Raw genomic sequence first — 24024 nt, 5'->3', positions numbered from 1 at the left:
CAGGGGCACTCTCCTTAGAAGGTTTAACCAGTCTCCATTCCACTTTTTACCAAGGAATTATCATGTCCATGATCATAAATATCATTTTCATTTTAGAGATAAAATGAATGCCACTCCAAACCTTTACGTAGTGCAGAATATGTAGTTTTGGTGCATGCACATTACATCTGTGTCGCATACATATCTATTTCCAGGTGCCAATTCAAGGTGCTGATTACAATCTAGAAAGTTGTAAATCATAGAATCATAGGACTGAAAGAGACCTCAAGAGGTCATCTAATCCAGTCCCCTGCACTCATGGCAGGACTAAGTATTACCTAGACCATCCCTGACTGGCATTTGTTTAACCTGCTCTTTAAAATCTCCAATGATGGAGATTTCACAACCTCCCTAGGCAATTTATTCCAGTGCTTAACCCCCCTGATAGTTCAGAGGTTTTTCCCAATGTCCAACCTAAACCACCTCTGCTGCAATTTAAGCCCATTGCTTCTTGTCCTATCCTCAGCAGTTAAGGAGAACAATTTTTCTCCCTCCTCCTTATAACAACCTTTTATGTACTTGAAAACTTATGTCCACTCTCGGTCTTCTTGGTTTGGGACTTGGCTACCTTAGAGACTGCCTTTACACTTATACCCAAGTGTGACAGCAGACCAAGTCTCAAGATGTGAACTCAAGGACTGGAGGAAGGGCATTCTCAGAGGCAAATCACTGGCTGTGGAAACTACTCCCTGAAGCAGGCACCAAAAGCTTGAATTTGTTAGAACAAAAGTGCAAGGTTCATGTTTTGGGGGCAACATTTTATCGAACAGGTCTGAAGGCATTTTTTCTAACTTTTCTGATGCCACAGAACACATACAGGATAAGTTACTGAAAAAATATATATATATATATACACACAAGCGTAGCCTCTTAATAGGTCTATTTCTACTGGATTTCTGCTCTAATTGCTACAGACTGCCATGTTATAACCGAGTTGAGCTCTCTTCCAAGCTTTCAGCTCCAGCTACTTTCTTTTCTATAGTTGCAGATGACAGCTATTTAAAACATTGTAATGCATTCAAGCATTATTAATCTACAGTATCATAAAAGCATTTGTATATACTTTACAAGACAAAAAATTCAGCATCATGACCAAGAAAGAAGCCCTGAAAAAGGACAGTAAAGTAATAGACACCAGTAAAGATACCATTAAAGATTACTGGAAGAAGCAAGATATTACTCAAATACCATTCATTAGAGACCACAAATCCTCACTGCACTACCATTTTCACCTTCTTCTGTATGCTAAGAGCTCTGTAGAAAGTAACCTAAGCACCATTTTATGGAGATGACATCAGTTGATTGCCACCAAGGCATGTTTTCTTTCAAACCACAAATAACCAATATCTCTTTGGATCAGGTCCCATCCTTCCCAGTCTTAATACTGCTGCAATGTCAGACAGCAGTGAGCATATTATAGAAAAAGAAACAACTAAAGGGATGGGAAAGAAAACCAAGAGAAAAAACGTTTATTTCCTTGCTGCTCAGTTTACCTGCATTCTCCCCAGAAATGCTGCTGTAAGGTGGAGGGGCATCATTCACAGTGTGTTCAGTCTCTCCAGGCTCCTCCTCATTCTGCAACTGAACAGAATCATTTACGTTTTAATAGGGCTGAAGAAAACAGACAAATAAATCGGACTCCCCCATAACACAGAGAATTACACAATCATGGTGTCCTGGTCAAAATCCAAATGGGTTAGTTACATTCTGCCTACCTAAATTACCCCTGCACTTTCAGGTGCATTTGGCAGTCTCTTCTTATCTTAAACGGTTGTACAGAAATGCAGTGCACTGTTAAACACTTGCCACATTTCACCCCAGAGGTAGCCAAAGTAATCCTATTGGTAGATTTTAATCAATGTGTCAGTTGTGATAAGTCTGTGTGCTAAGTTATATTTCTACATTTCAGGTTCCAGATTGCTACAGAGCATCCATGTGTATTTATTGTTGTACCTTTCTACTTCCTCAGCACTAATTTAAAAGCTATCGGGTCACACTAATTGTGAGAAGACCAAATTGCATTTGTTTTCATAAGAAGAGGAAATGGTAGGAGACATTCAGTCAAAATCTCCATTACCATCTGTGGCTTTGCTAAGAAAACCGGTGCTCAGCCGAGTTAAGCAAAATAAACTGTTTATCAGTCAGTCGTGCTGTGGATAAGAGGGATCCGGGGTGAGAAATGTAACTGTACACTCCATTTTGGATTAATAAACACACACACACACAGAATATAAACAGGCATACAGCTTTTCGTATATGCAGTATGTGGCTTGTATTATGTAGGGTTTGAAAACATTATTTGACCATAAAAGCTGGCAATACTGGGTTAGGCATGTCCAAAGAAGAGTGTATCAGCTATCATCTAGCTACTTCATTCTTTCTATTGCACATCACTGAATCACACCACACACACACACACACAGACTCTCAGATTTAGAAAGATTTCTTGGGACTGAACCACTTTCCTACATCTGAAGAGAGATTTTTTTTTTAAATCATAATTAAATGACAGTAACACTGCAAATGGCAATTCCTTTATTAATATCTTCCTTGACTACCCTTCATGCATAATAATGCTAATATCCTTGAAGCCATCAGATATTTTTCTTCCTGTTCTCTACTGAGACACTAATGACCTCTTTTCACTATAGTATCTAACCACCTCCAAAGTATGAAAAACCAAAATTCTCTCTCTCTTCCTCTTCAGCCTGCAGAAGTAACAGCTCTATTATTTTTATGGTTGGGTTTCTGTTTTATTTGCACATATATGAAGTCCTTGAAGGTCTTGTTTTACATGAGCTTGGTCTGTGTCTTGTGTTCAATATGTATTTTTTGTTGTACATACAGTCAACAGCTAAGGGTCAAACTGCATCCATACTGCTTCTGAAAGTCAACCTCAAAAACTTTAAGGACCACATATTCAAGTAACGTATGTGTGCATTGCAAACATTTGTGTCTAAGTTACTTGAAAATCAGGCCCTAGAAGTTTGCTAGAAAATATCTGGGGGTCAGATTTAAAAAAAAAAGTTAAATGGACAATTGCATGCCTAATTCAACTGCAAAATTATCATGATTGCATACACAACAGGTAACTGTGCATGCAAATAGCTAATTAGGTACAATATAAAGTCTCCCTAAATTCCTCAAATCTTCATTCTGGAGATGAATTACTAACTCCACAAGCCTCCAAAAATTGCCATTATTCTGACACAGTGGCTTTCAACCTTTCCATAACAAGTCTCCCTTTTCCATACAAGGATCCCCTCCATATCCACTGAGGTCACCCTCCCCTTCTAGCTAGCATACCACTCATTTACCAATATGGGCACACTGGTAGCAACTTTGGCCATGTCTACATTTACTAGATCAGCACCTGCTGCAATCAATGCAGTGGTGTCAATCTAGCAGGTCTAATGAAGACGCATTAAGTCGATGGTAGAGCACTCTCCCATCAACTCCAGTACTAGAGCTCCCTGAGAAGAGTAAGGTAAGTCGGCAGGAGATCGTCCCCCGTCAACACAGCGTGGTATAGACACTGTGGTAAATCGATCTAAGCTAACTGAAGTAGTGTAACTTAGGTCGATTTATCGCGGTAGTGTACACCAACCCTTTCAGGTGGAGAACTCCTGGTATGACATGAGGTTGAATCACTTCCCTAAAGTGGGGAATTAGTTAAGGTCCAAAATCTGACCTTTATTAAAAGTAAAGAACATTTCTCCCACCCCCAACTGTTCCTGGCCACAAGAGGGAAGAATTAGAAAAATATCAAATTTAAAACACTCCTCCCAGAAGAATTTGAACCCACAAAACCTGTCAACTTCTCACTATTCTTCCACAGCAGGCAGGCAGTAAGTACACTGCTGGTAAGTAACCCTATTCCTCCACAGGATATACTTAAGGCAATAAAGGCAGGTGGGTATTGCACCGATTGCTGCAATTTTTTTAGCCTCCCATCGCATAAGCAGATTAACATGATAGCAGCAAGTGCTACTGTAACAATGCAACCTTATTTATTTCCAATCCATTTTATAATCAATGACATGTCAATTAACTTGGCATGTGCACTCACAAATATCCAGTCTGCAAGTACACAGTGGGTATTTGCAAGGACAAGTGTGTGTGTGTATGCGCGCGCGCGCGCGCGTAACTGTGACAGCCTGACACTAATTAATAGAGCCTTTCTACACTCTTGTAACATAGGTACAAGGTACAGACCCAGTTTAGTAAGGCCAGATCTATGCTTAAAACTTTTGCCTGTATAGAAATGTCAGAAGTGTGAATGTTAATAGCATTTTTTATACCAGCAAAAGTCTTAGTGTAGACACAGGTATACCAGCAAAAGAGCGCTTTATACAGTAGGAGGGGTTTGCCAGTATAGCTATAACTAAACTAGAACACCTTTTCTAGTATAGAATACGTGTTAGATTGCAAGATCTTCAGGGCAGGGACCATCTTTTTGTTATGAATTTGTCTAGTACGTAGCACAAGGGGGCCGTGATCCCCAACTGCAGCCCTTAAGCACTTCCATAATACTACTGCTACTACTAATAAATAAATAATCATAATAATAGGTTTTACATTTAACAGATGGGAAAACAAACAAGCAGAGAAAAGGAACTTGCCCAAAGTAACCAAGTAAGGCACTGTCAGAGTAAAAATAAATAAATAATAAAACAGAACCCAGAACAGTCTCCTGCTCTAACTACTACACCATACTCTCCCCTCCCCCAATCTCAGCTTAAACATATAACCTAAAAAACGCTTTTAGATAAAAAGTACTAACTTCATGGCCATGCCCAGCTCATTAAATACTATTTTATTAGTCCAAATGCCAAGTAGGTAGGACAAGGTTAAGTAATCTGGGGACAAGGAATGATGCAGGTAGTTTGGTCATTAGGGAAAAATATTCTCAATTTGAAGAACAATTGTATTCTGAAAGGAGGCATCTGAGTTATCACTGCGATACTGAAGAAGAGGTTGGAGAAAACACAGCAAGTAATCTAGGGAACAATCCTGTAAAATGCAAAAGGTTCAGACCCAATGACTCTTCTGTCTTACCCGTCTATGAAGCATTGGCCCAATTTTAATCCCTGAAAGTTACACTTGAAAATAGAAAAGGAGTACTTGTGGCACCTTAGAGACTAACAAATTTATTAGAGCATAAGCTTTCGTGAGCTACAGCTCACTTCCACCAAATGCATCCGATGAAGTGAGCTGTAGCTCACGAAAGCTTATGCTCTAATAAATTTGTTAGTCTCTAAGGTGCCACAAGTACTCCTTTTCTTTTTGCCAATACAGACTAACAGGGCTGCTACTCTGACACTTGAAAATGAAAACCTAAAATGCTACCCAAGAAAACTGCAGCTATGTAGTCTGCTGAGAAATAAGCTTGCATAAAAATTCATGACATTAACAGCGAATGAGGTAAGGGTCTGGCACAGTAGATGTTCTGTTATTACTCTCCGAGTAGCATCACCCGCTATCTTAACAGTGGAAGGAAGTGTCCAACTAAGCCTCTCTAATGTTTATAAGTAAAAAGAAGGAGGGTGGGGGAAATTAGAGACTTGAGAGATGTAATCCCAAGGGGAGGGAAAGTGAAAGTGCTGGCTAAATGATATTGTCAAGTCTCCTTTCCCACTCTGAACTCTAGGGTACAGAAGTAGGGACCTGCATGAAAGACCCCCTAAGCTTATTCTTACAAGCTTAGGTTAAAAACTTCCCCAAGGTACTTTGCCTTGTCCTTAAACAGTATGCTGCCACCACCAAGCGTGTTAAACAAAGAACAGGGAAAGAGACCACTTAGAGACGTCTTCCCCCAAAATATCCCCCCAAGCCCTACACCCCCTTTCCTGGGGAAGGCTTGATAATAATCCTCACCAGTTAGTACAGGTGAACATAGACCCAAACCCTTGGATCTTAAGAACAAATGAAAATCAATCAGGTTTTTAAAAGAAGAATTTTAATGAAAGAAAAGGTAAAAGAATCACCTCTGTAAAATCAGGATGGTAAATAGCTTACAAGGTAATCAGATTCAAAACACAGAGCATCCCTCTAGGCAAAACCTTAAGTTACAAAAAGACACAAGAACAGGAATATACATTTCTTCCAGCATAGCTTATTTTAGCAGCCATTTAACAAAAGAAAATCTAATGCATTTTCTAGCTAGATTACTTACTAATTTAACAGATTTGGAAAGCTTACATTTCTGATCTGTTCCCGGCAAAAGCATCACACAGACAGACAGAACCCTTTGTTCCCCCCACCCCTCTCCAGATTTGAAAGCATCTTGTCCCCTCATTGGTCATTTTGGTCAGGTGCCAGCGAAGTTACCTTAGCTTCTTAACCCTTTACAGGTGAAAGGGTTTTGCCTCTGGCCAGGAGGAATTTTAGAGCACTGTATACAGAAAGGTGGTTACCCTTCCCTTTATATTTATGACAGACATAATATTACAACATATGATAAAGAAGAAAACGCACAAGTGATGAAAGGGGGCAGAAAAATATTCTTACAATTAAGAAGAGTTTAGAAGATTCCAAGGCCTGCAACATTCTAAATAATTATATGAAACAGATTTTCATTTGAATGAACATGGTACGCAGACATGCCTTGCAGCCTTTTTAATGTTTCCAGGCATCTAAAATTCAACTAAGAGCTCATTAACAAAACAATAAGGGTTCATGTGGCAGGAAGAATGAATCATCAGGCCTCAAGTGGCCCAACATTGCCATGACAGCAATAGTCTTGCATTTTCCATGTAAGATGGTGCAGGGACCTAGTACACACAATTAAAAATGCTTTATTATCTGCTCTTGCAAGAGATATTTTCCCCCTTCAGGCTACTAAAAATTGCTCACAACAGGAGAATTCTGATGTAAGCACAACTTGAGTTAAGTCAGAAGGGGTTTTTTTCATTCACTGATCTAGGCCAAGAGTTACTTTCCCTTTGAGTCACTGAAGTCTTTTACTTTAAGAACATTCTTTTTTGTTGGGTTTTAAAGAAAAAAAAACTTTGAATTAAAATGTTAATAGACAGAGCGTTAGTTTAAAAAAAAAATTCAACTAAGTATTTTCCCCTCAATTACTTAGATATTGGAGCAGTAACATGTGCTGTGGTTACAGTATGTGATGAGGTCCTGGAATATTCCATTCCCAATGAAGCCATGAGCTCACTGTAGACCATGGGCAAGGCACTCATCCTCTGTTCCTCAGATTCTCCTTGTGTAAGAGGTGTATAACAATATTTACATATTTCACAGTGCTCGTATGAACTTTAACCTTTGTAAAATGCTTTGAGAACTTTGGCTGAATATTTTTCTACTGAAGTGCAGAGTTTTCATTTAATAACTAAAATATTTTTATTTTAGCAATCTTTCAAAACATACTGTTACATGGGCTTCAGATATAGTATCACTTCTGAACTGTCTTTTGATTAAACTCCATGTCTAAGTTATCCACAGATCTCACATACCAATTCCAAACGAGTGTTTAAAAATCCATACCCTGGGTACTGAATAGCACATTTAGATAATGTGTTGTATAGAGAATCAGGAGTAAAATCTACAGTTGACATACTACTCAACAGCACTGCAAGATAGCTTTTGTAATTTTTTCAAAAGTAATCAGATTTCCTACCAAGTTCTAACTCTTAAAAAGCCATAGTCAGAAAACAAGATGCTTTAGAAGAACATCAGCATGTGATAACTCAGGCATTCAAAACTGAATCTAAGAAAAACTAAATTAAATTAGAAGATTATTGCAAATGGAATGGAAAGAGACAAAATGAAATCCATTCTTCATGCTTTTCTGAACTATTCCAAGTGCAATCCTACAGAACGGAACAGGTGCGGAAGTATCTGAGTAGAATGTCCACAGTCACAAAGCAAATTGTAATCAAACAGAATAGCCTCCAAGAAAGCTTTTGATTTTTTTCTTGTATAAATCATTCTACAAAACCGTGATTTATTACCAGCAGAAATAAATTAATGCAGATCGGTCTCTGATATTACTGCCATGACAATACGGCAGTGTGCAGCAAAACAAGCTCTGAATAAAACTCCATGCCCAAGCGTTCCTGGTGGGGGGGGGGGGGGGAATTCAAACTAATGGTCTCAAGATTGGTCAGGCCAAATCTAGCACTCAAGATCATCCCCACGACAAGATTTGGGGGTGGGAGGCAAAAAATAAGGAAACAGTTTCTAGCTTCCAAGACGTATTTCTAAACAAAAGAGAAGTTATAAAATATGCCTTGATTGTGTCCATTTTAACCAGTTCACAATCAAATTAGTTCATCCACCATTTTTTAAATGAGTGAATTTTAAATTACATTTGATTTTAATTTGACATCTTGTAGATATTAAGTCAATACCTGTTTCAGTACTGCTAAACATTAATTAGACTTCCATGCCTGGAAAGAACAGATGAGCTCTGCAGTCTTGGGCCACAATCCTACAAACACTTATGCACATGCTTAACTTTACTACTGTGAAAGGGACTGACTATTCATGGTAGTGAAGTTAGGTGTGCGCATAAGTGTTTGGAGGATTGAGGCTTTAGCAAAAAGATAAAGCATAGAGGCATAGAAGTTTAATTATTTTTTCGAACTCAAACATTCTTGTTTTTAAAATTCCTTAATATAAAGTTTCCGACCTTTAAAAAATCAATATCATTTAAAACATGCAACAAAGATGACTGCTTTATCATTTATCCAATACTTTAGTTGTTATCAGTGGTCTTCTATGATTCTGTTCGTTCCATTAAAATTTAAATCAATCAGTTTTTGGGAGGGTTAAATCACTAAGAAACCTTTTAATAAAAAGAAAGGGAGTACTTGTGGCACCTTAGAGACTAACAAATTTATTAGAGCATAAGCTTTCGTGAGCTACAGCTCACTTCATCGGTGAGCTGTAGCTCACGAAAGCTTATGCTCTAATAAATTTGTTAGTCTCTAAGGTGCCACAAGTACTCCCTTTCTTTTTGCGAATACAGACTAACACGGCTGCTACTCTGAAACCTGTCATTTTAATAAAAAGGATTCACAGACTAGAAAAATTACCATTGCCACTAGTTCACAACTGTATATACACATTCAAAGGAAACTCTCATAAGTACTTAGCAACACCTGCGTTACTGGGCAGAATCTACACTGAATATGTATTTCAGTTACTGAAATACATGCTGACAACTTCTGGTGTGCTCAAGCAGAATTGCTGAACAGTCCGATAGTGACAACATACAAGAAGATCTAACTGCAGATAACTCATCTGATCTCACATCTCATGCTGTTTCTATGGTAGTGTAACGAGTTCTTTGAGATTTCTAAAAGGAAAACACTGAAGTCACAGACTGCATCAGAATTAATACCAAAAGTTACAGCCTTTCATCACAGTGAAAAATCACAGAATCTGTGAAAGCCAAGTATAAACAAAACACAAGCAAACTCTTTCAACGTCCGTATTGCTGATAAATTAGAGACTAGTACAGAGAGCCAATAGCCTCCCTATATAAAGATTACAAGTAATTTCCATTATAAAGCCCTATTTTTGTCCCCCTATAAATCTTTGACTTGAAATGGGATATGACCTAAAACTGCCATATTTACTTTAAAGTCAAAGGAAACTATTTTTACAAATTATGAAGGAGAAAAAAGAAACATTTCTGAATTTGAGTTAGTTATTTAACATTTGAAATGATGACTTGTGTGTGATGTTGCTTTGGGTCCTCCCAGCTCAAAATCTCCAAACTTTCTAAATCTCCCTGAAAATTCATGCAAAGAGAAAAAGTTGTAATTAAGCAAAGTGATTAACTGTTTTTTTATTGTAGATAATTTTGTGCCCAATTTTGTGTCCATTGATTTTAATGAGAGTTGTGGCCCAAAGCTACTCACATTAATTAATTAACTGGAAGTTTTTTGCCATTCACTTAAATGGAGAACAGCACCACAGGACTGATCCTGCAATTTGGTACGTACAGGTGAACCCCTGTAAGGCTCCACCGACACAGATAACATAGAATCATCTGTGGCCTTGTCTCAAAGGACAAAATGGGTGTTTTCTTCAACACTGTTAGCTCAACTAAGTTAATTTAATGCAACTGAAAAGCCATCTTAACACTCATTAAGTCACAGGCTAGGTGTTTGTCTACACAAGGAGCTGTTCTTAACTCCGTAAGTAGACACACTTATTCCAGAATAAGAGTACCTTGTTCCTGTTTTGCTTTGTTCCAGAATGAGTGCCTTGTTCATAGGTTAAGGAAAACAGGAACAAGGTACTCTTATTCTGGAATAAAGTGTGTCCACACACGGAGCTGTTCAGGAATAGCTACTGCACTTGAAATTCACACCCTACCTTAATCCGAAACAACTTTCAAATGTAGACAAGCCCTCTGACCTTAGGGTACGTATATACAGAAAAAGCTGTGCAGTAGTCAGCCACATGAGTAAGCTTGAATCCTGCAAGCATAGGTAACAATAACTATGAAGACAGTGCGGCGCAGGCTTCAGCATGGGCTAGCGAGCCAAATACATATCTAGGGATCATGTTGAACTTCTACTCCCAGTGCTGAAGCCAATATTGTTACTCATGCTAGCTGGATGAAGTGCATCATGCATCTGATGAAGTGAGCTGTAGCTCACGAAAGCTTATGCTCTAATAAATTTGTTAGTCTCTAAGGTGCCACAAGTCCTCCTTTTCTTTTTGCGAATACAGACTAACACGGCTGCTACTCTGAAATCATGCTAGCTGGATCATTCAAGGAGTCACCCTGCACGGTAAGGCACATGACAGGCCTCTTCACTCCCCTCTATCTAACTCAACTGAGCTAACAAGAGTGAGGAAGAAATAAAAAGCACTCAGGCCCCTTGGAAATTTCATGCCATCAAAACTGCACCTAAATGACAACAGTACATTTACCGATCACATCCACTAACTGCAAGAGTTAAACAACAAGGAAATGAATAGTTTTGGACATTATAAATTTAACCGTGCCCACACAATAAAGCATAAAATAAACATGTCCTTTGCATTTGTTTTCATGCCTTAGTGATTAAAACCTCACTTCAACTGGAAAACTGAATATAACCTTAACTACAGAATTGCTACTGATGTCTCCATAACCTTTATATTTAGTTACAAATTCTAAAGACTGCGGGATCTTCCCAGACTCTTACCTACAGCTACACTGCAATAAAAGACCTGGGGCGTGACCTTGGTTGGCCCGGGTCAGCTGACTATGGCTCACGGGGCTCAGGCTGCAGGGCTAAAAATTGCAGTACAGTCATTCAGGCTTGAGCTGGAGTGCAGGCTCTGAAACCATAGGGGAGGTGGGCCTCAGAGCCCAGACTCCAGCTTGAGCATCTACACTGCAATTTTTTGCCCTGCAGCCAAAACCTGAGTCAATTGACCAGGGCTCTGAGATTCGGTGCCACAGGGTTTTTGCAGCGTAGACATAACCTCACCCTGAGCCACTCCAAAGGCTGGAGAGACCCTCAGCATAATTTAGACAGCCCTAGAAGCCTGTCTAAATTATGGCATCTTCATGGGGCTCCCCTATGGGACACAGTGCTACCGAAAATTTCCACAGCACTGTGTGCTATGGCCCCATTCCCAACACATCCCTCCCACTTCAGCCCTCCTCTGGCATGTCCCCTATGCCACATCTTATGAGGGGGAACCCTGAAGGACTGCCTGAAGCTGTCTTCCGGAGTTACCCTGGCTAGCTCCTGTAAGCTGCTCCAGCCCTTTTCTCTAACGTAGAGGAGATGGAGCGGGGTTGAGGATCTCACCATAAATGACTTAAATCTATCGAAGAAATACAGCAGACTCTAAGCCTAGTGAAAAAACAATAACCATATAAAGCACAATATACATGATTAGATGAATTGTTGCATCACTTTGAGGGCACAAGCATATACTATTTTTTATCAGTATCATCTCATATTTGAGCCAATCACAATGGTTAAAAACGCCTAAAGATTAGCTTGCTTTTTTTTTTAAATCAAAATCAAACACCATTTTTAGGTTTCTCTTATTGGTGAAGTGACTTAGCCTCCAATCGTGCACTGAGACAGGGCTCCTGGCGGATATAGGGACCTGCACACAGTTCTCAGTAGAGGATCGGTACTGGGAAAGAGGACAGATTTTTTTTTTTTCTTACACTGAATTTTACCATTCGTTCCTGTTGTCTTTAGGATATCTAGACAAACCCATTTTTTTCTGAAACAATAATTGAAAATAACTTCCAGTTTTTGGAAGAAACACTCTCATAAAAACATTTTACACATGTGAGTAATCCCATGACTCAATGGGGTTGTTTATGTGCATAAAGTTCAGCACATGCCTAAGTGTTTGCAGGAGCGGGGTTTAAATTACCATACTGTCCATGATAATACATCTAAAACCCTTATATTTAGCTAGCCATGGACCACCCAGTAATTCACCATTGCTATTATACAATCTGAAACCCACTGACAAATTAAAATTAAGAAAAACATTAAAAGCAGGATTTCCACCCTCCTCTACCCTTACATAATCCTGTAATGTAAAAAATTAAGTGTGTGATTTTGATGTATGAGCCTGTTCTATGGGTTGCTTTCTGGGAGCACAGTTTGTCAGCTGACCAGTTCCTGAAATTAAATATATCCACTGTGGTTATTAACTCAGGGCTATATTTCATGTCATAGTCACAAGTGACTGATCCTGATTCACTGTTGTCATTACAATACATAGCAATATGGGATAAAATTGATTTAAAATTGACATCTTTAGTGTTAGAAAATGATTCTCCTCATCCTTTCTACAGCTAAATGTCAGCTATAATCTTTATTTTCATAGCATACACTCTTGGAGCAAGACAGACTACAGCATACCAATCAATCCAATAACAACATTTTGTAAGAGAAGAAAAGAAGAACGGAGGAACTAAGATTTTTTCCCCTCTTTCTTGCATGTCCCTTAGGGACCTGAACTCCAATTACATTTATTCTCAAAGATTCTGTATTGTGACGGCCTTTTCATGGTACCTTCCATTTTCTGATGCTCTTTTTGGAGCAGTGACTATCTTTCTAATCTGTAAAATACCAGGAATATTACAGCACCATAGTAACAACAACCCTGTTATGTGCATGGTTAAGAGGTTAGCAGGACCTGGCAAAATGACAGCTTTGATTTCTTTACAGAGAACTGTGTAATGTCATTCTTATCAGTCAGAGTGATAACTGAAGAGTAATACAATATTCTCCTTCTAGGGAGCAGCATGCTTCCTCCTGATAAACCCATATGGGCTCAGGACTTAAGACCAGAATTTGAATCCTTCTGTAACATAGACTATGGCTTCACTAGAAACACTGCACCAGCACAGAGGCAGCACTACATACTGAGCCACTATAGCACTTCCATGTAGACACCCACTACAACAGGGGTGGGCAAACTTTTTGGCCCGAGGGCCACATTGGGGTTGCAAAACTGTATGGAGGGCCGAGTAGGGAAGGCTGTGCCTCCCCAAACAGCCTGGCCCCTGCCCCTATCTGTCCCCTCCCACTTCCCGCCCCCCTCAGAACCCCCGACCCATCCAACCCACCCTGCTCCTTGTTCCCTGACTGCCCCCTCCCAGGACCCCACCCCCTATCCAACCCCCCCCACTCCCTATCCCCTGACTGCCCTAACCCCTATCCACCTCCCAGCCCCTGAGAGGCCCCCCAGGACTTCCACGCCTATCCAATCCCCCCGTTCCCCATCCCCTGACCTCCTCCCCCCAGAACCCCTGACCCATCCAACCCGCGCCCCCCCCCCCCCGCTCCCTGTCCCCTGACTGCCCTGACCCCTATACACACCCGCATCCCCTGACAGGCCCTCTGGGACTCCCACGCCTATCCAACCCATCCCGCTCCCCGCCCCCAGAACCTCCGCCCCATCCAACTGCTCCCTGTCCCCTGATTGCCCCCTGGGACCTCCTGCCCCTTGTCTAAAGACCCCACTCCCTGTCCCCTTACCATGCCACTCAGAGTGGCAGGACTGGCTTATTGGAAAGCCTTGGAGGGGGGCAGGTGCAAGCTGTGCTGCCCGCACGGCGGCATGGCTGCGGGGGAGGGGGACAGCAGGGGAGGAGCTGGGAGCTAGCGTCCCTGGCCTGGAGCTCAAGGGCTGGGCAGGACGGTCCTGCGGGCGAGATGTGGCCTGCAAGCAGTAGTTTGCCCACCTCTGAATTACAGTGATGTCAGGGGTTCTCCAATTGCTGGAGTGAAGCCACTTCCCTGGGAGACGGTAGCTAAGTTGATGGAAGAATTCTTCTGTGGACCTAGCTATCTAAACCAGGGGCTAGGCTGGCTTAACTATGTCTCTCAGGGGTGTGGATTTTTCACACCTCTGAGCAAAGTAGCTAGGTCGACCTAACTTCTTAGTGTAGAACTGGCCACAATCTAGCTATGTCTACACTACGGGTGCTACAACTGCACAGCTATGATGCTGTAGCTGTGCTGCAGCATCTCCATAGTGTAGATGCTTCCTACAGTGACAGAAGGGTTTTTTTTCCCCAATTGCTGTGTGTAATCCATCTCCCTGATTCTTCCATCAACCTAGAAGTGTCTGCACTGTGGTGCTTCTTCACATCGCTGAGCCTCGCACCTATGCTGATCTGAATTTTAAGTGTAGACCAGGCTTCTGACTCTCAGAGGCGTCGTACAGATTAATGTTTAAATACTTTGGGATCTTGAGATAGAAGGTACTACAGAAGTACGAATATTTGCGTAAGAAGTTTGGGGTGGAGGGAGTTGAGCCTTTTTAAATATCTGAGACCAAAAAAAATGACTGAAAACTTTCTTAATGGTGAAAACACTTAAAATCTAAAAATATATATAATATATATATATATATATTAAAAGACTAAATAGAGCTTTATCTAGCTTTTAGACATACATAAAAAACCTTAACTATTGAGTTGAGAATAATCATGAAAAATTTAATCCTAATGGGAAATCATTTTGAAAGTTTAAAGCACTCTGAAAAGAGAAAGTGATGTTATGGTTTAGTATCTACAACTTATTACATTGTCATGGTAGTGACACTATAATAAGTAGTAGATAATGAATTTGTATGAAATATTTACTCTTTCCTCAAAAAATCTAATACGCTTTTCACTGCCCAAGCTGTTGGTTTACTTTCTGCACTTCACTTAGCTAGAACAATTAAGCCAGTCAGTTTACCTTTCTAGTTCTGATGCACTAGCACAATGATGCAATATTTGAATTACAAATGCAGGAGAATGTTTAAATTCAAAATAAAGCATTATTTTAATTAGAAATATTTTAGTGACATTAAAACCATTAATTTAATTTCGGGTTTGGTAATTTTCAATACCCGCACACATGAGAAACCTTTATTTTGGAGACTATCTCAGATAGGCCCTTAAAACAACAAAACAAAATTTAAAAAATTATCAAAAGGAAACCTTCTAGCAAGCTTAGGCAGACCCCTAGATCTGCACTGCATAGACAGGAAGAGAATATAAATACTGTGTGAAACCAAAACTGAAACTAACAGAAACTATATACAGCCGTAGTATGTGCGCCCGCCTCTGACAAGGGAGCGCAGTCACTGGAAAACCAGCCGCCGAAATGCCACACTCTTCTGGAAACATGCATATGCTATAGCAACAGAAAGGTTGGGGACCACTGATATATAGAATGAAAAGATTTTTGTAATGCTTTTATACTGATCATAATTATTCTCCTTTGTTTAAAATAATTAAGGCCCCAACTCTACATGTTAGAATGTGCGGGTGTGAGGGTCCACTCGTACTGTCAGTTGCAGGACTGAGGCCTTTGTCTGTCTAGTTTAAAGTTATGTGTCTTCAAATATTTTGCTAGACACATGTTCCAAGCAATATACATTTCCTTGCCACAGAAAGCCTGAATCATGTGGAGCGAGGGGATGGAATTCAGCTTCCCAATATGTGGGCAGACTGTGGGGCTCCACTTCAGCTTCGTTATTGTTAATAATAATTATTTGTGTATCACAAACAATATGCTTGGATAAGGAAAGTTTCTACCCAGATGTAAAAGGAAATCTAGAAGAGGGAAAAACAGTAATTTAAAAAAGATTGGTTTCAGAGTAGCAACCGTGTTAGTCTGTATTCGCAAAAAGAAAAGGAGGACTTGTGGCACCTTAGAGACTAACAAATTTATTTGACAATAAGCTTTCGTGAGCTACAGCTCACTTCATCGGATGCCAATGCTCAAATAAATTTGTTGTCTCTAAGGTGCCACAAATACTCCTTTTTTTTTTTTTTTTTTAAAGATTAACTCTGCTTACGGACATTGAAGAAGAAAGTAGTTTTTAGGAATTATCAGAATAAGATAGCGGCCCTGATGATTGGGAGATCATTAAATGCAGTAGCTTGCAACATGGAATTACACACAAACAACTAACGCCCTGAGAACTGGGATTGGGAGATCATTAAATGCAGTAGCTGCAACATGGAGCTACACACAGACAACTAAGAAAGAAAGAAAATTAGCTGAACATCAAGACTAGCAATATCACTTTAAGAGCAGATCCATCCGTTGTTGCGCCCGCATCTTCCCCCCCCCCCCCCCCCAGTCTGCAGCTAATGGCCAATTTCATACCAGTCTACTGAGAATTTCCATTCAAGCCATCACAGGACAGGCACCAACCACTGTGTGGCTGCTCGACTCATGGCCATCTTCCCATGCAGAGCTCAAATGGCATGCAAAACCTTATTCCGACTCTCTGTGCTTGGATAAGTTTAAATGTCACACACATTAAATCATCTCAACAACACAGATCTAAATTCCCAAAATTAGGGGGTTTAGTTTAGAACTCTTCCATCCAAAAGACCCATTACGGAGAAGGTGCTTCAACCTGTCAGCTACAGTGAGAAGTCCAAAACACCCAAATAAATGTTACATCTTTGGTTTAGTTTACTCCTGATTGAACACTATCATCAGCACCAGGTAAATTCCTCCCATTAAACCATACTGAGGCTAACACAGGATTCTGCTATACTAAGACACATCAGACCCCCCCCCCGCCTCCCCAAATTCCACTTGTACACTCCCCCAAGCAGTACTGTATGTGCATGCAATGCCACCAGGCGCAGGGAAGCCCCCCCAGTGGATGTTGTGATCGCACTGCTGAGCGTGGCCTAGCTGATTTTGTGCAGATTTTCATGCCCGCTTGGCCAGGCTGCATTAGGGCCAGGACTTCTGTTCCCGGAGGCCGATGTCCAGTTCTTCCCCCAACCTGTAATTGTAGGCGCCCCATGGGCTCTTAGCCAAGGGACAGGCATGGACTTTTTGAAGGGGGGTTTACAATCCATACCAGTAGTTTTCCTTGGATGGTCTCACGAGCCCAGGCTCTAGGGCGGGTCTCCCGGGCCCCTCCACCCACCAGCGGCCAAGGCTGCCAGGGACAGGAGGAGCGGCCCGGGGAGCCGTGGGCCGCGGCCCCACGCCCATGGCAGGGGCGGCAGATTCTCGCTGGCCCAGGGCTCGGGGTGCCCGGCAGAGCCCTGGCGAGGCGGGGCGGGACGGGCCTGGCTGGCTGGGGGGGGGTCACTCACCTCCCCCCCCCGGAGGAGGGGCTCTGCTCCCCGCCCCACACCGGGTCCCCACCGCGACCGCTCCCTAGCTCGGCCGGGGCGGGGGACTCGGCTCCCCCCGGAGCCCCATCGGCCCAGCCGTGCGGCCTAGGAAGCCGCGGCGCTCGCGTACCCGCCCTGCCGGGCCTCACCTGCTGGTAGCGGCCACTGCTGGGCTCGGCGGCGGCCGCCGCCGCCATGGCGCTGGAGAGGGAGCGTCAGGCGGAGAGAAGAGGCCGGGCGGAGGCCCCGCGGGGCTGGCTGGGGTCGGAGGGCCCAGAGACGAGTCGGGGCGGCTCCGTTCAGACCCGCCCCACGCCGGCCTCCCACACTCAGTGGGCGCTGCCTGCCCCTGCTGCTGCTGCTGGAAGCGGAGGATCGCGATCGCAGGCGCAGCGCTGCTGGGTCACTGGCTGCTGCTGCTGCTGCTGCTGCTGCCTGCTCAGCTCCCACCACTTCCCTTCCTCCCGCTGCTGTCACCCCCCCTTCTCCTCCTTCTCCCTCCCTCGCTGGCCCGGCCCAGCCCAGCCCAGCCCAGCCGCCTCTCCTGAGCCCGGGGGCCATCCTCAGCCCCTGGTCCGCTCGATACTGGTTGGGTTTAATAGGTACAAAGGGTAACGAAGGGGCATTCCCAGCTTCCCACCTTCTGCAGGAACCAAGCACTTTCCTAAGGGCCGGCAGCATGGACCCTTCTGAAATTGGTGCCTTGCGCTGTCTGAGACCCTGGTGTCATGTCATACTAGGGCCATCCTAGGGCCGGATCCTACAAACCCATTCCAAGCCTTAGCATTTCCCATTTTTTTAACCACTGACTGAGCACCAGTTAACGAATTGGGACTAGCTAAATTAATCCCTATTAAATCATCTTTAGGCTGATGCTGTCCTGATTAACCAGAACTCATTACTACGGCGACCAGATGTCCCGTTTTTATAGGGACAGTCCAAATATTTGGGGCTTTGTCTTATATAGGCACCTATTACCCCCCACTCCTGTCCTGATTTTTCACACTTGCTATTTGGTCACCCTACTCATTACCATTCACTACAGCTTCCTGGAGAAAAGGACCATATCTTTTCATATCATTGTACAGAAATTACCACAATGGGAACTCAATTCCAATAGGGGTAGCTACTTGGAACAACAATAATAATATCAATAGTTTGATCATTAGTATTGGCAAAATATTTGTTTAGGAGCTGTCCTTGTCACACTCTGGTCCAGCCCTACCCTCCAAACAGACATCATTTGTTGTTAAGTAATACAACTGCTGAATCCAACATGCTGCTAAGTTCCAGGGTCTGGGTAGCAACTGATCACTGTTCCTAGCTCTTGGTTTCCTTGACACACTTCCCAGATGCAGACCCCATGTCTGCCACCCTTTTTGGTCAGTGGGCCTTACAATCCAGCTCCCTAGACCTGGAACCACTGCCTCAGCCCTCCCAATACCACAACTTGCTTCAACAGGTTCCCTGCAGTCTGCAGAATCCACCTGGCCACGTGAGTTCTGGTTTTCCTAGTTTCACCTTTCAGGAACAGTGTGGCAGTAAAGCAAGGAACACAGGCTTAGCAAAGGAACACACATCTACACTATAGAGACTATACTGACATAGATCTGTGGTGTAGATACAATCTACACTGACAAAAGGGTTTTTCTGTCAGTGAAGGATTACCACGCCCCCTAACAAACTTAGCTATGTTGATAACTGAAGACAGCTTCTGACATAACTATGTCTACTCTGGGTATCATGTTGGCATAGCTCCATAGGTCAGGGTTGTGGCTTTTTTCCACACGACACAGATATGCCAATATAACTTTTCAGTGTAGACCAGGCCACGCACTTTGTTTTTAAAAAGTACAGGGGAGTTACCAATCAATGGAAACCAACAAATTGCACAACATACCCCCGCTCCCCAGTCTGAGCTCATCACTTTTGTGAGGGGTACGGAGCAAGTAATTTATGGGTGCCAAAGTCCCTCCTGCCTCCACTCAATCCATCTGAGGCTTCAGTTTCTGGAGGCTGGTCTACACTTAAGTGCTACATTGGGGCAGCTGTACTGATGTACTAATGTGTCTGGTGAAGATGCTTTATGCCTATGGGAGAGAGTTCTCCCATCAGCATCATAATAAATCCACCTCCGCAAGAGGTGGTAGCTATGTTGGCGGGAGAAGAGGAGGACGAAAGAGAGAGGAGTGAGCAGTGGGTGGGGGGATCTCGTGGGAGGTGGTGGAGAGGAGTGGGTGGGGGGACCTCGGGGAGGGAATAGAGAGGTGTGGGTGGCAGGACATAGGGGAGTTGGTGGGAAGAGGTTGAGTGAGTGCATGGCCTTGAGGGGAAGAAGCTCAGTGGGGGTGGGGCCATGGTCCAGGACCCAATGCTCCCATCCCCACATTGCTCTCCTCTGTACAGCAGGCTTTGCGGAGGCTTTGCCAGAGTTCAGTTGTTTGATGGCTTTCATAACTTCCTCAACTGATGGAGGTAGGTCAAGATCCTCTTTGATGGGTTTCTCGGGTAGATGATCAAGGACATGCCAATCAACTGGTCTATTGAGTAGACTATTGAAGTGTTCAGCCCATCTCTGTACGATTCCCTCCTTGTCTTTAATGAGGGTTGTTCCATCTGCCGACTTCAAAGGGCTGTGCCAGATTCAGGTGGTCCGTAGATTGCTTTGAGACAGTCAAAGAAGATCTTTGTGTTGTCTGTATCTGCATAATGTTGCACTTCTGCAGCTGTTCTCTCCCACCACTCATCCTGCATTCTCCGCAGTTCAGACTGGGCCTTGCTCTGTAGGTACTTACACCTATTTTTCTTTGAGATGGAAGTGAGTTCATTCTGCCATTCAACAAATGCTTTCTTCTTGTCACTTAGGAGTTTGGAAATGTCCTCATTGTTCTCATAGAACTAATCCTGGTATATCCTTTTCTTTGGCCCCAGCACTGATTTAGCTGTGTCAGTAATCACGTTTGAATTGGTTCCATTTTTCTGTTGGGTTACCAGTGATTGGTGGGCAGGAAAAAAGCTTGTCATTAAGTGACTGCTGAAACTGCACCTAATAGTTGGTATGCTTGAGTTTTGCTACGTTGAAGGCTATACTATTAAGTTTGGGGTGCTTGAGCTGTGAAGGGACTACATTCAGGTTGAGCACTGCTCTTACCAATCTGTGGTCTGTCCAGCATTCTGCACCACGCATGGCTCTGGTAATTCTGACATTGTGGATGTCTCATTAGCAGCTGATAACATAGTTGATCAGGTGCCATTGTTTGGACGATGGGTGCATCCATGTCATTTTATATTTATCATTTTGCCTAAAGATGGTGTTAGTGATGAGCAGACTGTGTTCTGTACATTTACCAAGAGGAGTTGCTGTTCATCTTTCCCATTCCATGTTGTCCTATCATACCTCTCCAGTCTCTGTTGTCTTTACCAACTCTAACGTTGAAGTCTCCCAGCAGAATGAGCTTGTCATATGCAGGGGTTAATCTGATGATGGAGCCCAGGTCAAAGTAGAACTGCTCCTTTCCTCTGTGCTGGTCAGTGTAGGTGCATAGGCACTGATGATAGTGACATGCTGTAAAGGATTCAGGGGAATTGAATTTTCATGAGCCGTTCATTCAGGCCAACAGGAAGGCCAGGGAGTTGTTTCAGGAGAGACATCCTTATGGCAAATCCAGCTCCATGGATACTGTCTTCATCCTCTGCTTCTCCTTTCCAAAAGAAAGTGTAGTTGTCTCCTAGTTTACTGATGGAACCTTCTCTGGCCAGTCTAGTCACTCAGTGCTGCAATATCAATGTTATAGTGGGCAAGTTCTCTGGAAACAAGTGCTGTTCTTCCCTCAGGTCTTTGTGCATCACCTCCGTCATAAGGGTGCAGATATTCCATGCTCCTAGAATGAGTCTTCTGTTTTTGTACTGCTGTAGGATGATCTCCTGGGTGCGGTAATCTGGCCAGATGTTATGGGGCAGGCAATGTTTAGGACACTTTTTCTAACCCCTTCCCTTAAAAAGGGTGAGCAGTGCTATCCTAAAAAGAGCTGCTCAGTCATCTAGGATGCTGCCAATTGCTGAATCGCCTTCATGACCGTTGAATCACAAACTCATTTCTTCCACCCAGTCTGCCAGAACAGCCTTTGCATGCTAGAGAAAGGCAGTTTTCCTATCTTGCCGAGGGTAAAAGACCCATCTGCTATCCTCACTCACCTCACCTGGTTTAGCCTGCTCGTTGAAGTGGTTTATCAGGCTATGGCCGGTGTCACATGCAAACAGCTACTTGGAGCCACAGGTGAGAGCTGGGTTTAGGTGGGCCAAAGCAGAAGAACTACTCCCTAAGGAGCACAATGTGTTTCTCCAACAGAGGTACTACCCCTCCCTAGTATCCCCCATGATTAAGCTTCTGTTAAGAACCTAAGAGCAGCCATACAGGATCAGACCAATGGTCCATCTAGCCCAGTATCCTGTCTTCCAATAGTGACCAATGCCAGGTGCTTCAGAGGGAATGAACAGAACAGGCAATCATCAAGAGATCCATCATCCCCTGTCGTCCACTTTCAACTTCTGGCAAACAGTGGCTAGAGACAATCAGAGAATGTTGCATCCCTGCCAATCTTGGCTAATAGCCATTGATGGACCTATCCTCCAAGAACTTATCTAATTCTTTTTTGGCCTTCACAACATCTCCTGGCATAGAGATCAACAGGTTGACTCTGTGTTGTGTGAAGAAGTACTTCCTTCTGTGTGTTTTAAACCTGCTGCCTATTAATTTCATTGGGTGAAATGAGTTCCTCGTTCTTGTGTTATGTGAAGGAGTAAATAACATTTCCTTATTCACTTTCTTCACACCAGTCAAGATTTTCTAGACCTTTATCATATCCCCCCTTAGTCATCTCTTTTCCAAGCTGAAAAGTCCCAGTCTTTTTAATCTTTCCTCCTACAGAAGTTGTTCCGTACTCCTAATAATTTTTGTTGCCCTTCTCTGTACCTTTTCCAATTCCAATATTTTTTGGGGATGGGGCGACCAGATCTGCACACAGTATTCAAGATGTGGGTGTACCATGGATTTACATAGAGGCATTATGATATTTTCTGTCCCATTATCTATCCCTTTCCTAATGCTTCCTAACAATCTATTAACTTTTTTGACGGCTGTTGCACACTGAGCAGTTGTTTTCAGACAACTATCCACAAGGACTCCAAATCCCTTTCTTGAGTGGTAACAGCTAATTTAGACCCCATCATTTTGTATGTATGGTTGGGATTAGGTTTTCCAATGTGCATTACTTTGCATTTGTCAACACTGAATTTCATCTACCATTTTGTTGCCCAGTCTCCCAGTTTTGTGAGATCCCTTTGTAACTCTTCTTAGTCTGCTTTGGTCTTAACTATCTTGAGTAATTTTGTATCATCTGCAAATTTTGCCACCTCACTCTTTACCCCTTTTTCCAGATCATTAATGGGTATGTTGAACAGGATTGGTTCCAGTATAGATCCCTGGGGGACACCATTAATTATCTCTCTCCATTCTGAAACCTTACCATTTATTCCTACCCTTTGTTTCCTATTTTTTAACCCATTATTGATCTATGAGAGGACCTTCCCTCTTATCCCGTGACTGCTTAGAGCCTTTGGTGAGGGAACTTATCAAAAGCTTTCTGAAAGTCTAAATACACTATATCCTCTGGATGACCCTTGTCCACATGTTTGTTGACCCCCTAAAAGAATTCTAATAGGTTGGTGAGGCATGATTTCCCGAGGCATGATTTCCCTTTACAAAAATCATGTTGACTTTTCCCAACAAATCATGTTCAACTATGTGTCTGATAATTCTGTTCTTTACTATAGTTTCAACCAATTTGCTTGGTACTGAAGTTAGGCTTACCGGCCTCTAATTGCTTGGATCATCTCTGGAGCCTTTTTAAAAAATTTGTGTCACATTAGCTACAACTCCAGTCATCTGGTATAGAAGCTCATGTAAATGGTAGGTTACATACCACAGTTAATAGTTCTGCAATTTCATATTTAAGTTCCTTCAGAACTCTTGGGTGAATACCATCTGATCCTGGTGACTTCTTAAAGTTTAATTTATCAATTTGTTCTAAAATCTCCTCTAACTCTAATGACACCTCAATCTGGGACAGTTCTTTAGATTTGTCACCTAAAAAGAATGACTCAGGTGTGAGAATCTCCCTCACATCCTCTGCAGTGAAGACTGATACAAAGAATTCATTTTGTTCCTCTGCAATGGCCTTATCTTCCTTGAGTGCTCCTTCAGCACTTCAGTCATCCAGCGGCCCCACTGATTGTTTAGCAGGCTTCCTGCTTCTGATGTACTTAATTTTTTTAAATTTTTTTTTGCTATTAGTTTTTGAGTTGCTCTTCAAATTCTTTTTTGGCCTGTCTAA

General features: G+C 42.6%; 1 protein-coding gene across 2 annotated transcripts in view; it reads right to left on the bottom strand.

Annotated features, from left to right (window-relative positions):
- Positions 1–24024, bottom strand: part of NDFIP1 (Nedd4 family interacting protein 1) — a 90757-nt gene that overhangs the window by 58059 nt on the left and 8674 nt on the right. Inside the window, exons 1-2 of one of the 2 annotated variants that reach the window (XR_006273785.1) lie at positions 17782–18071; positions 1533–1620 (exon numbers count right to left, since the gene is read on the bottom strand). Coding sequence is in view for 1 of the 2 variants with exons in the window: in XM_038413482.2 (XP_038269410.1) it covers positions 1533–1620; positions 17782–17829 (136 nt within the window). In the remaining variant the exon portion in view is untranslated. Of the gene's footprint in view, positions 1–1532; positions 1621–17781; positions 18072–24024 lie in introns of those variants that run through there. The other variant, XM_038413482.2, reaches the window with a different exon arrangement.

Source organism: Dermochelys coriacea, chromosome 8 (assembly GCF_009764565.3).
Source record: "Dermochelys coriacea isolate rDerCor1 chromosome 8, rDerCor1.pri.v4, whole genome shotgun sequence".
NCBI lineage: Eukaryota > Metazoa > Chordata > Testudines > Dermochelyidae > Dermochelys > Dermochelys coriacea.
The sequence above is the reverse complement of the archived record's forward strand: the minus strand, read 5'-3'. Positions and strand labels throughout refer to the sequence as shown.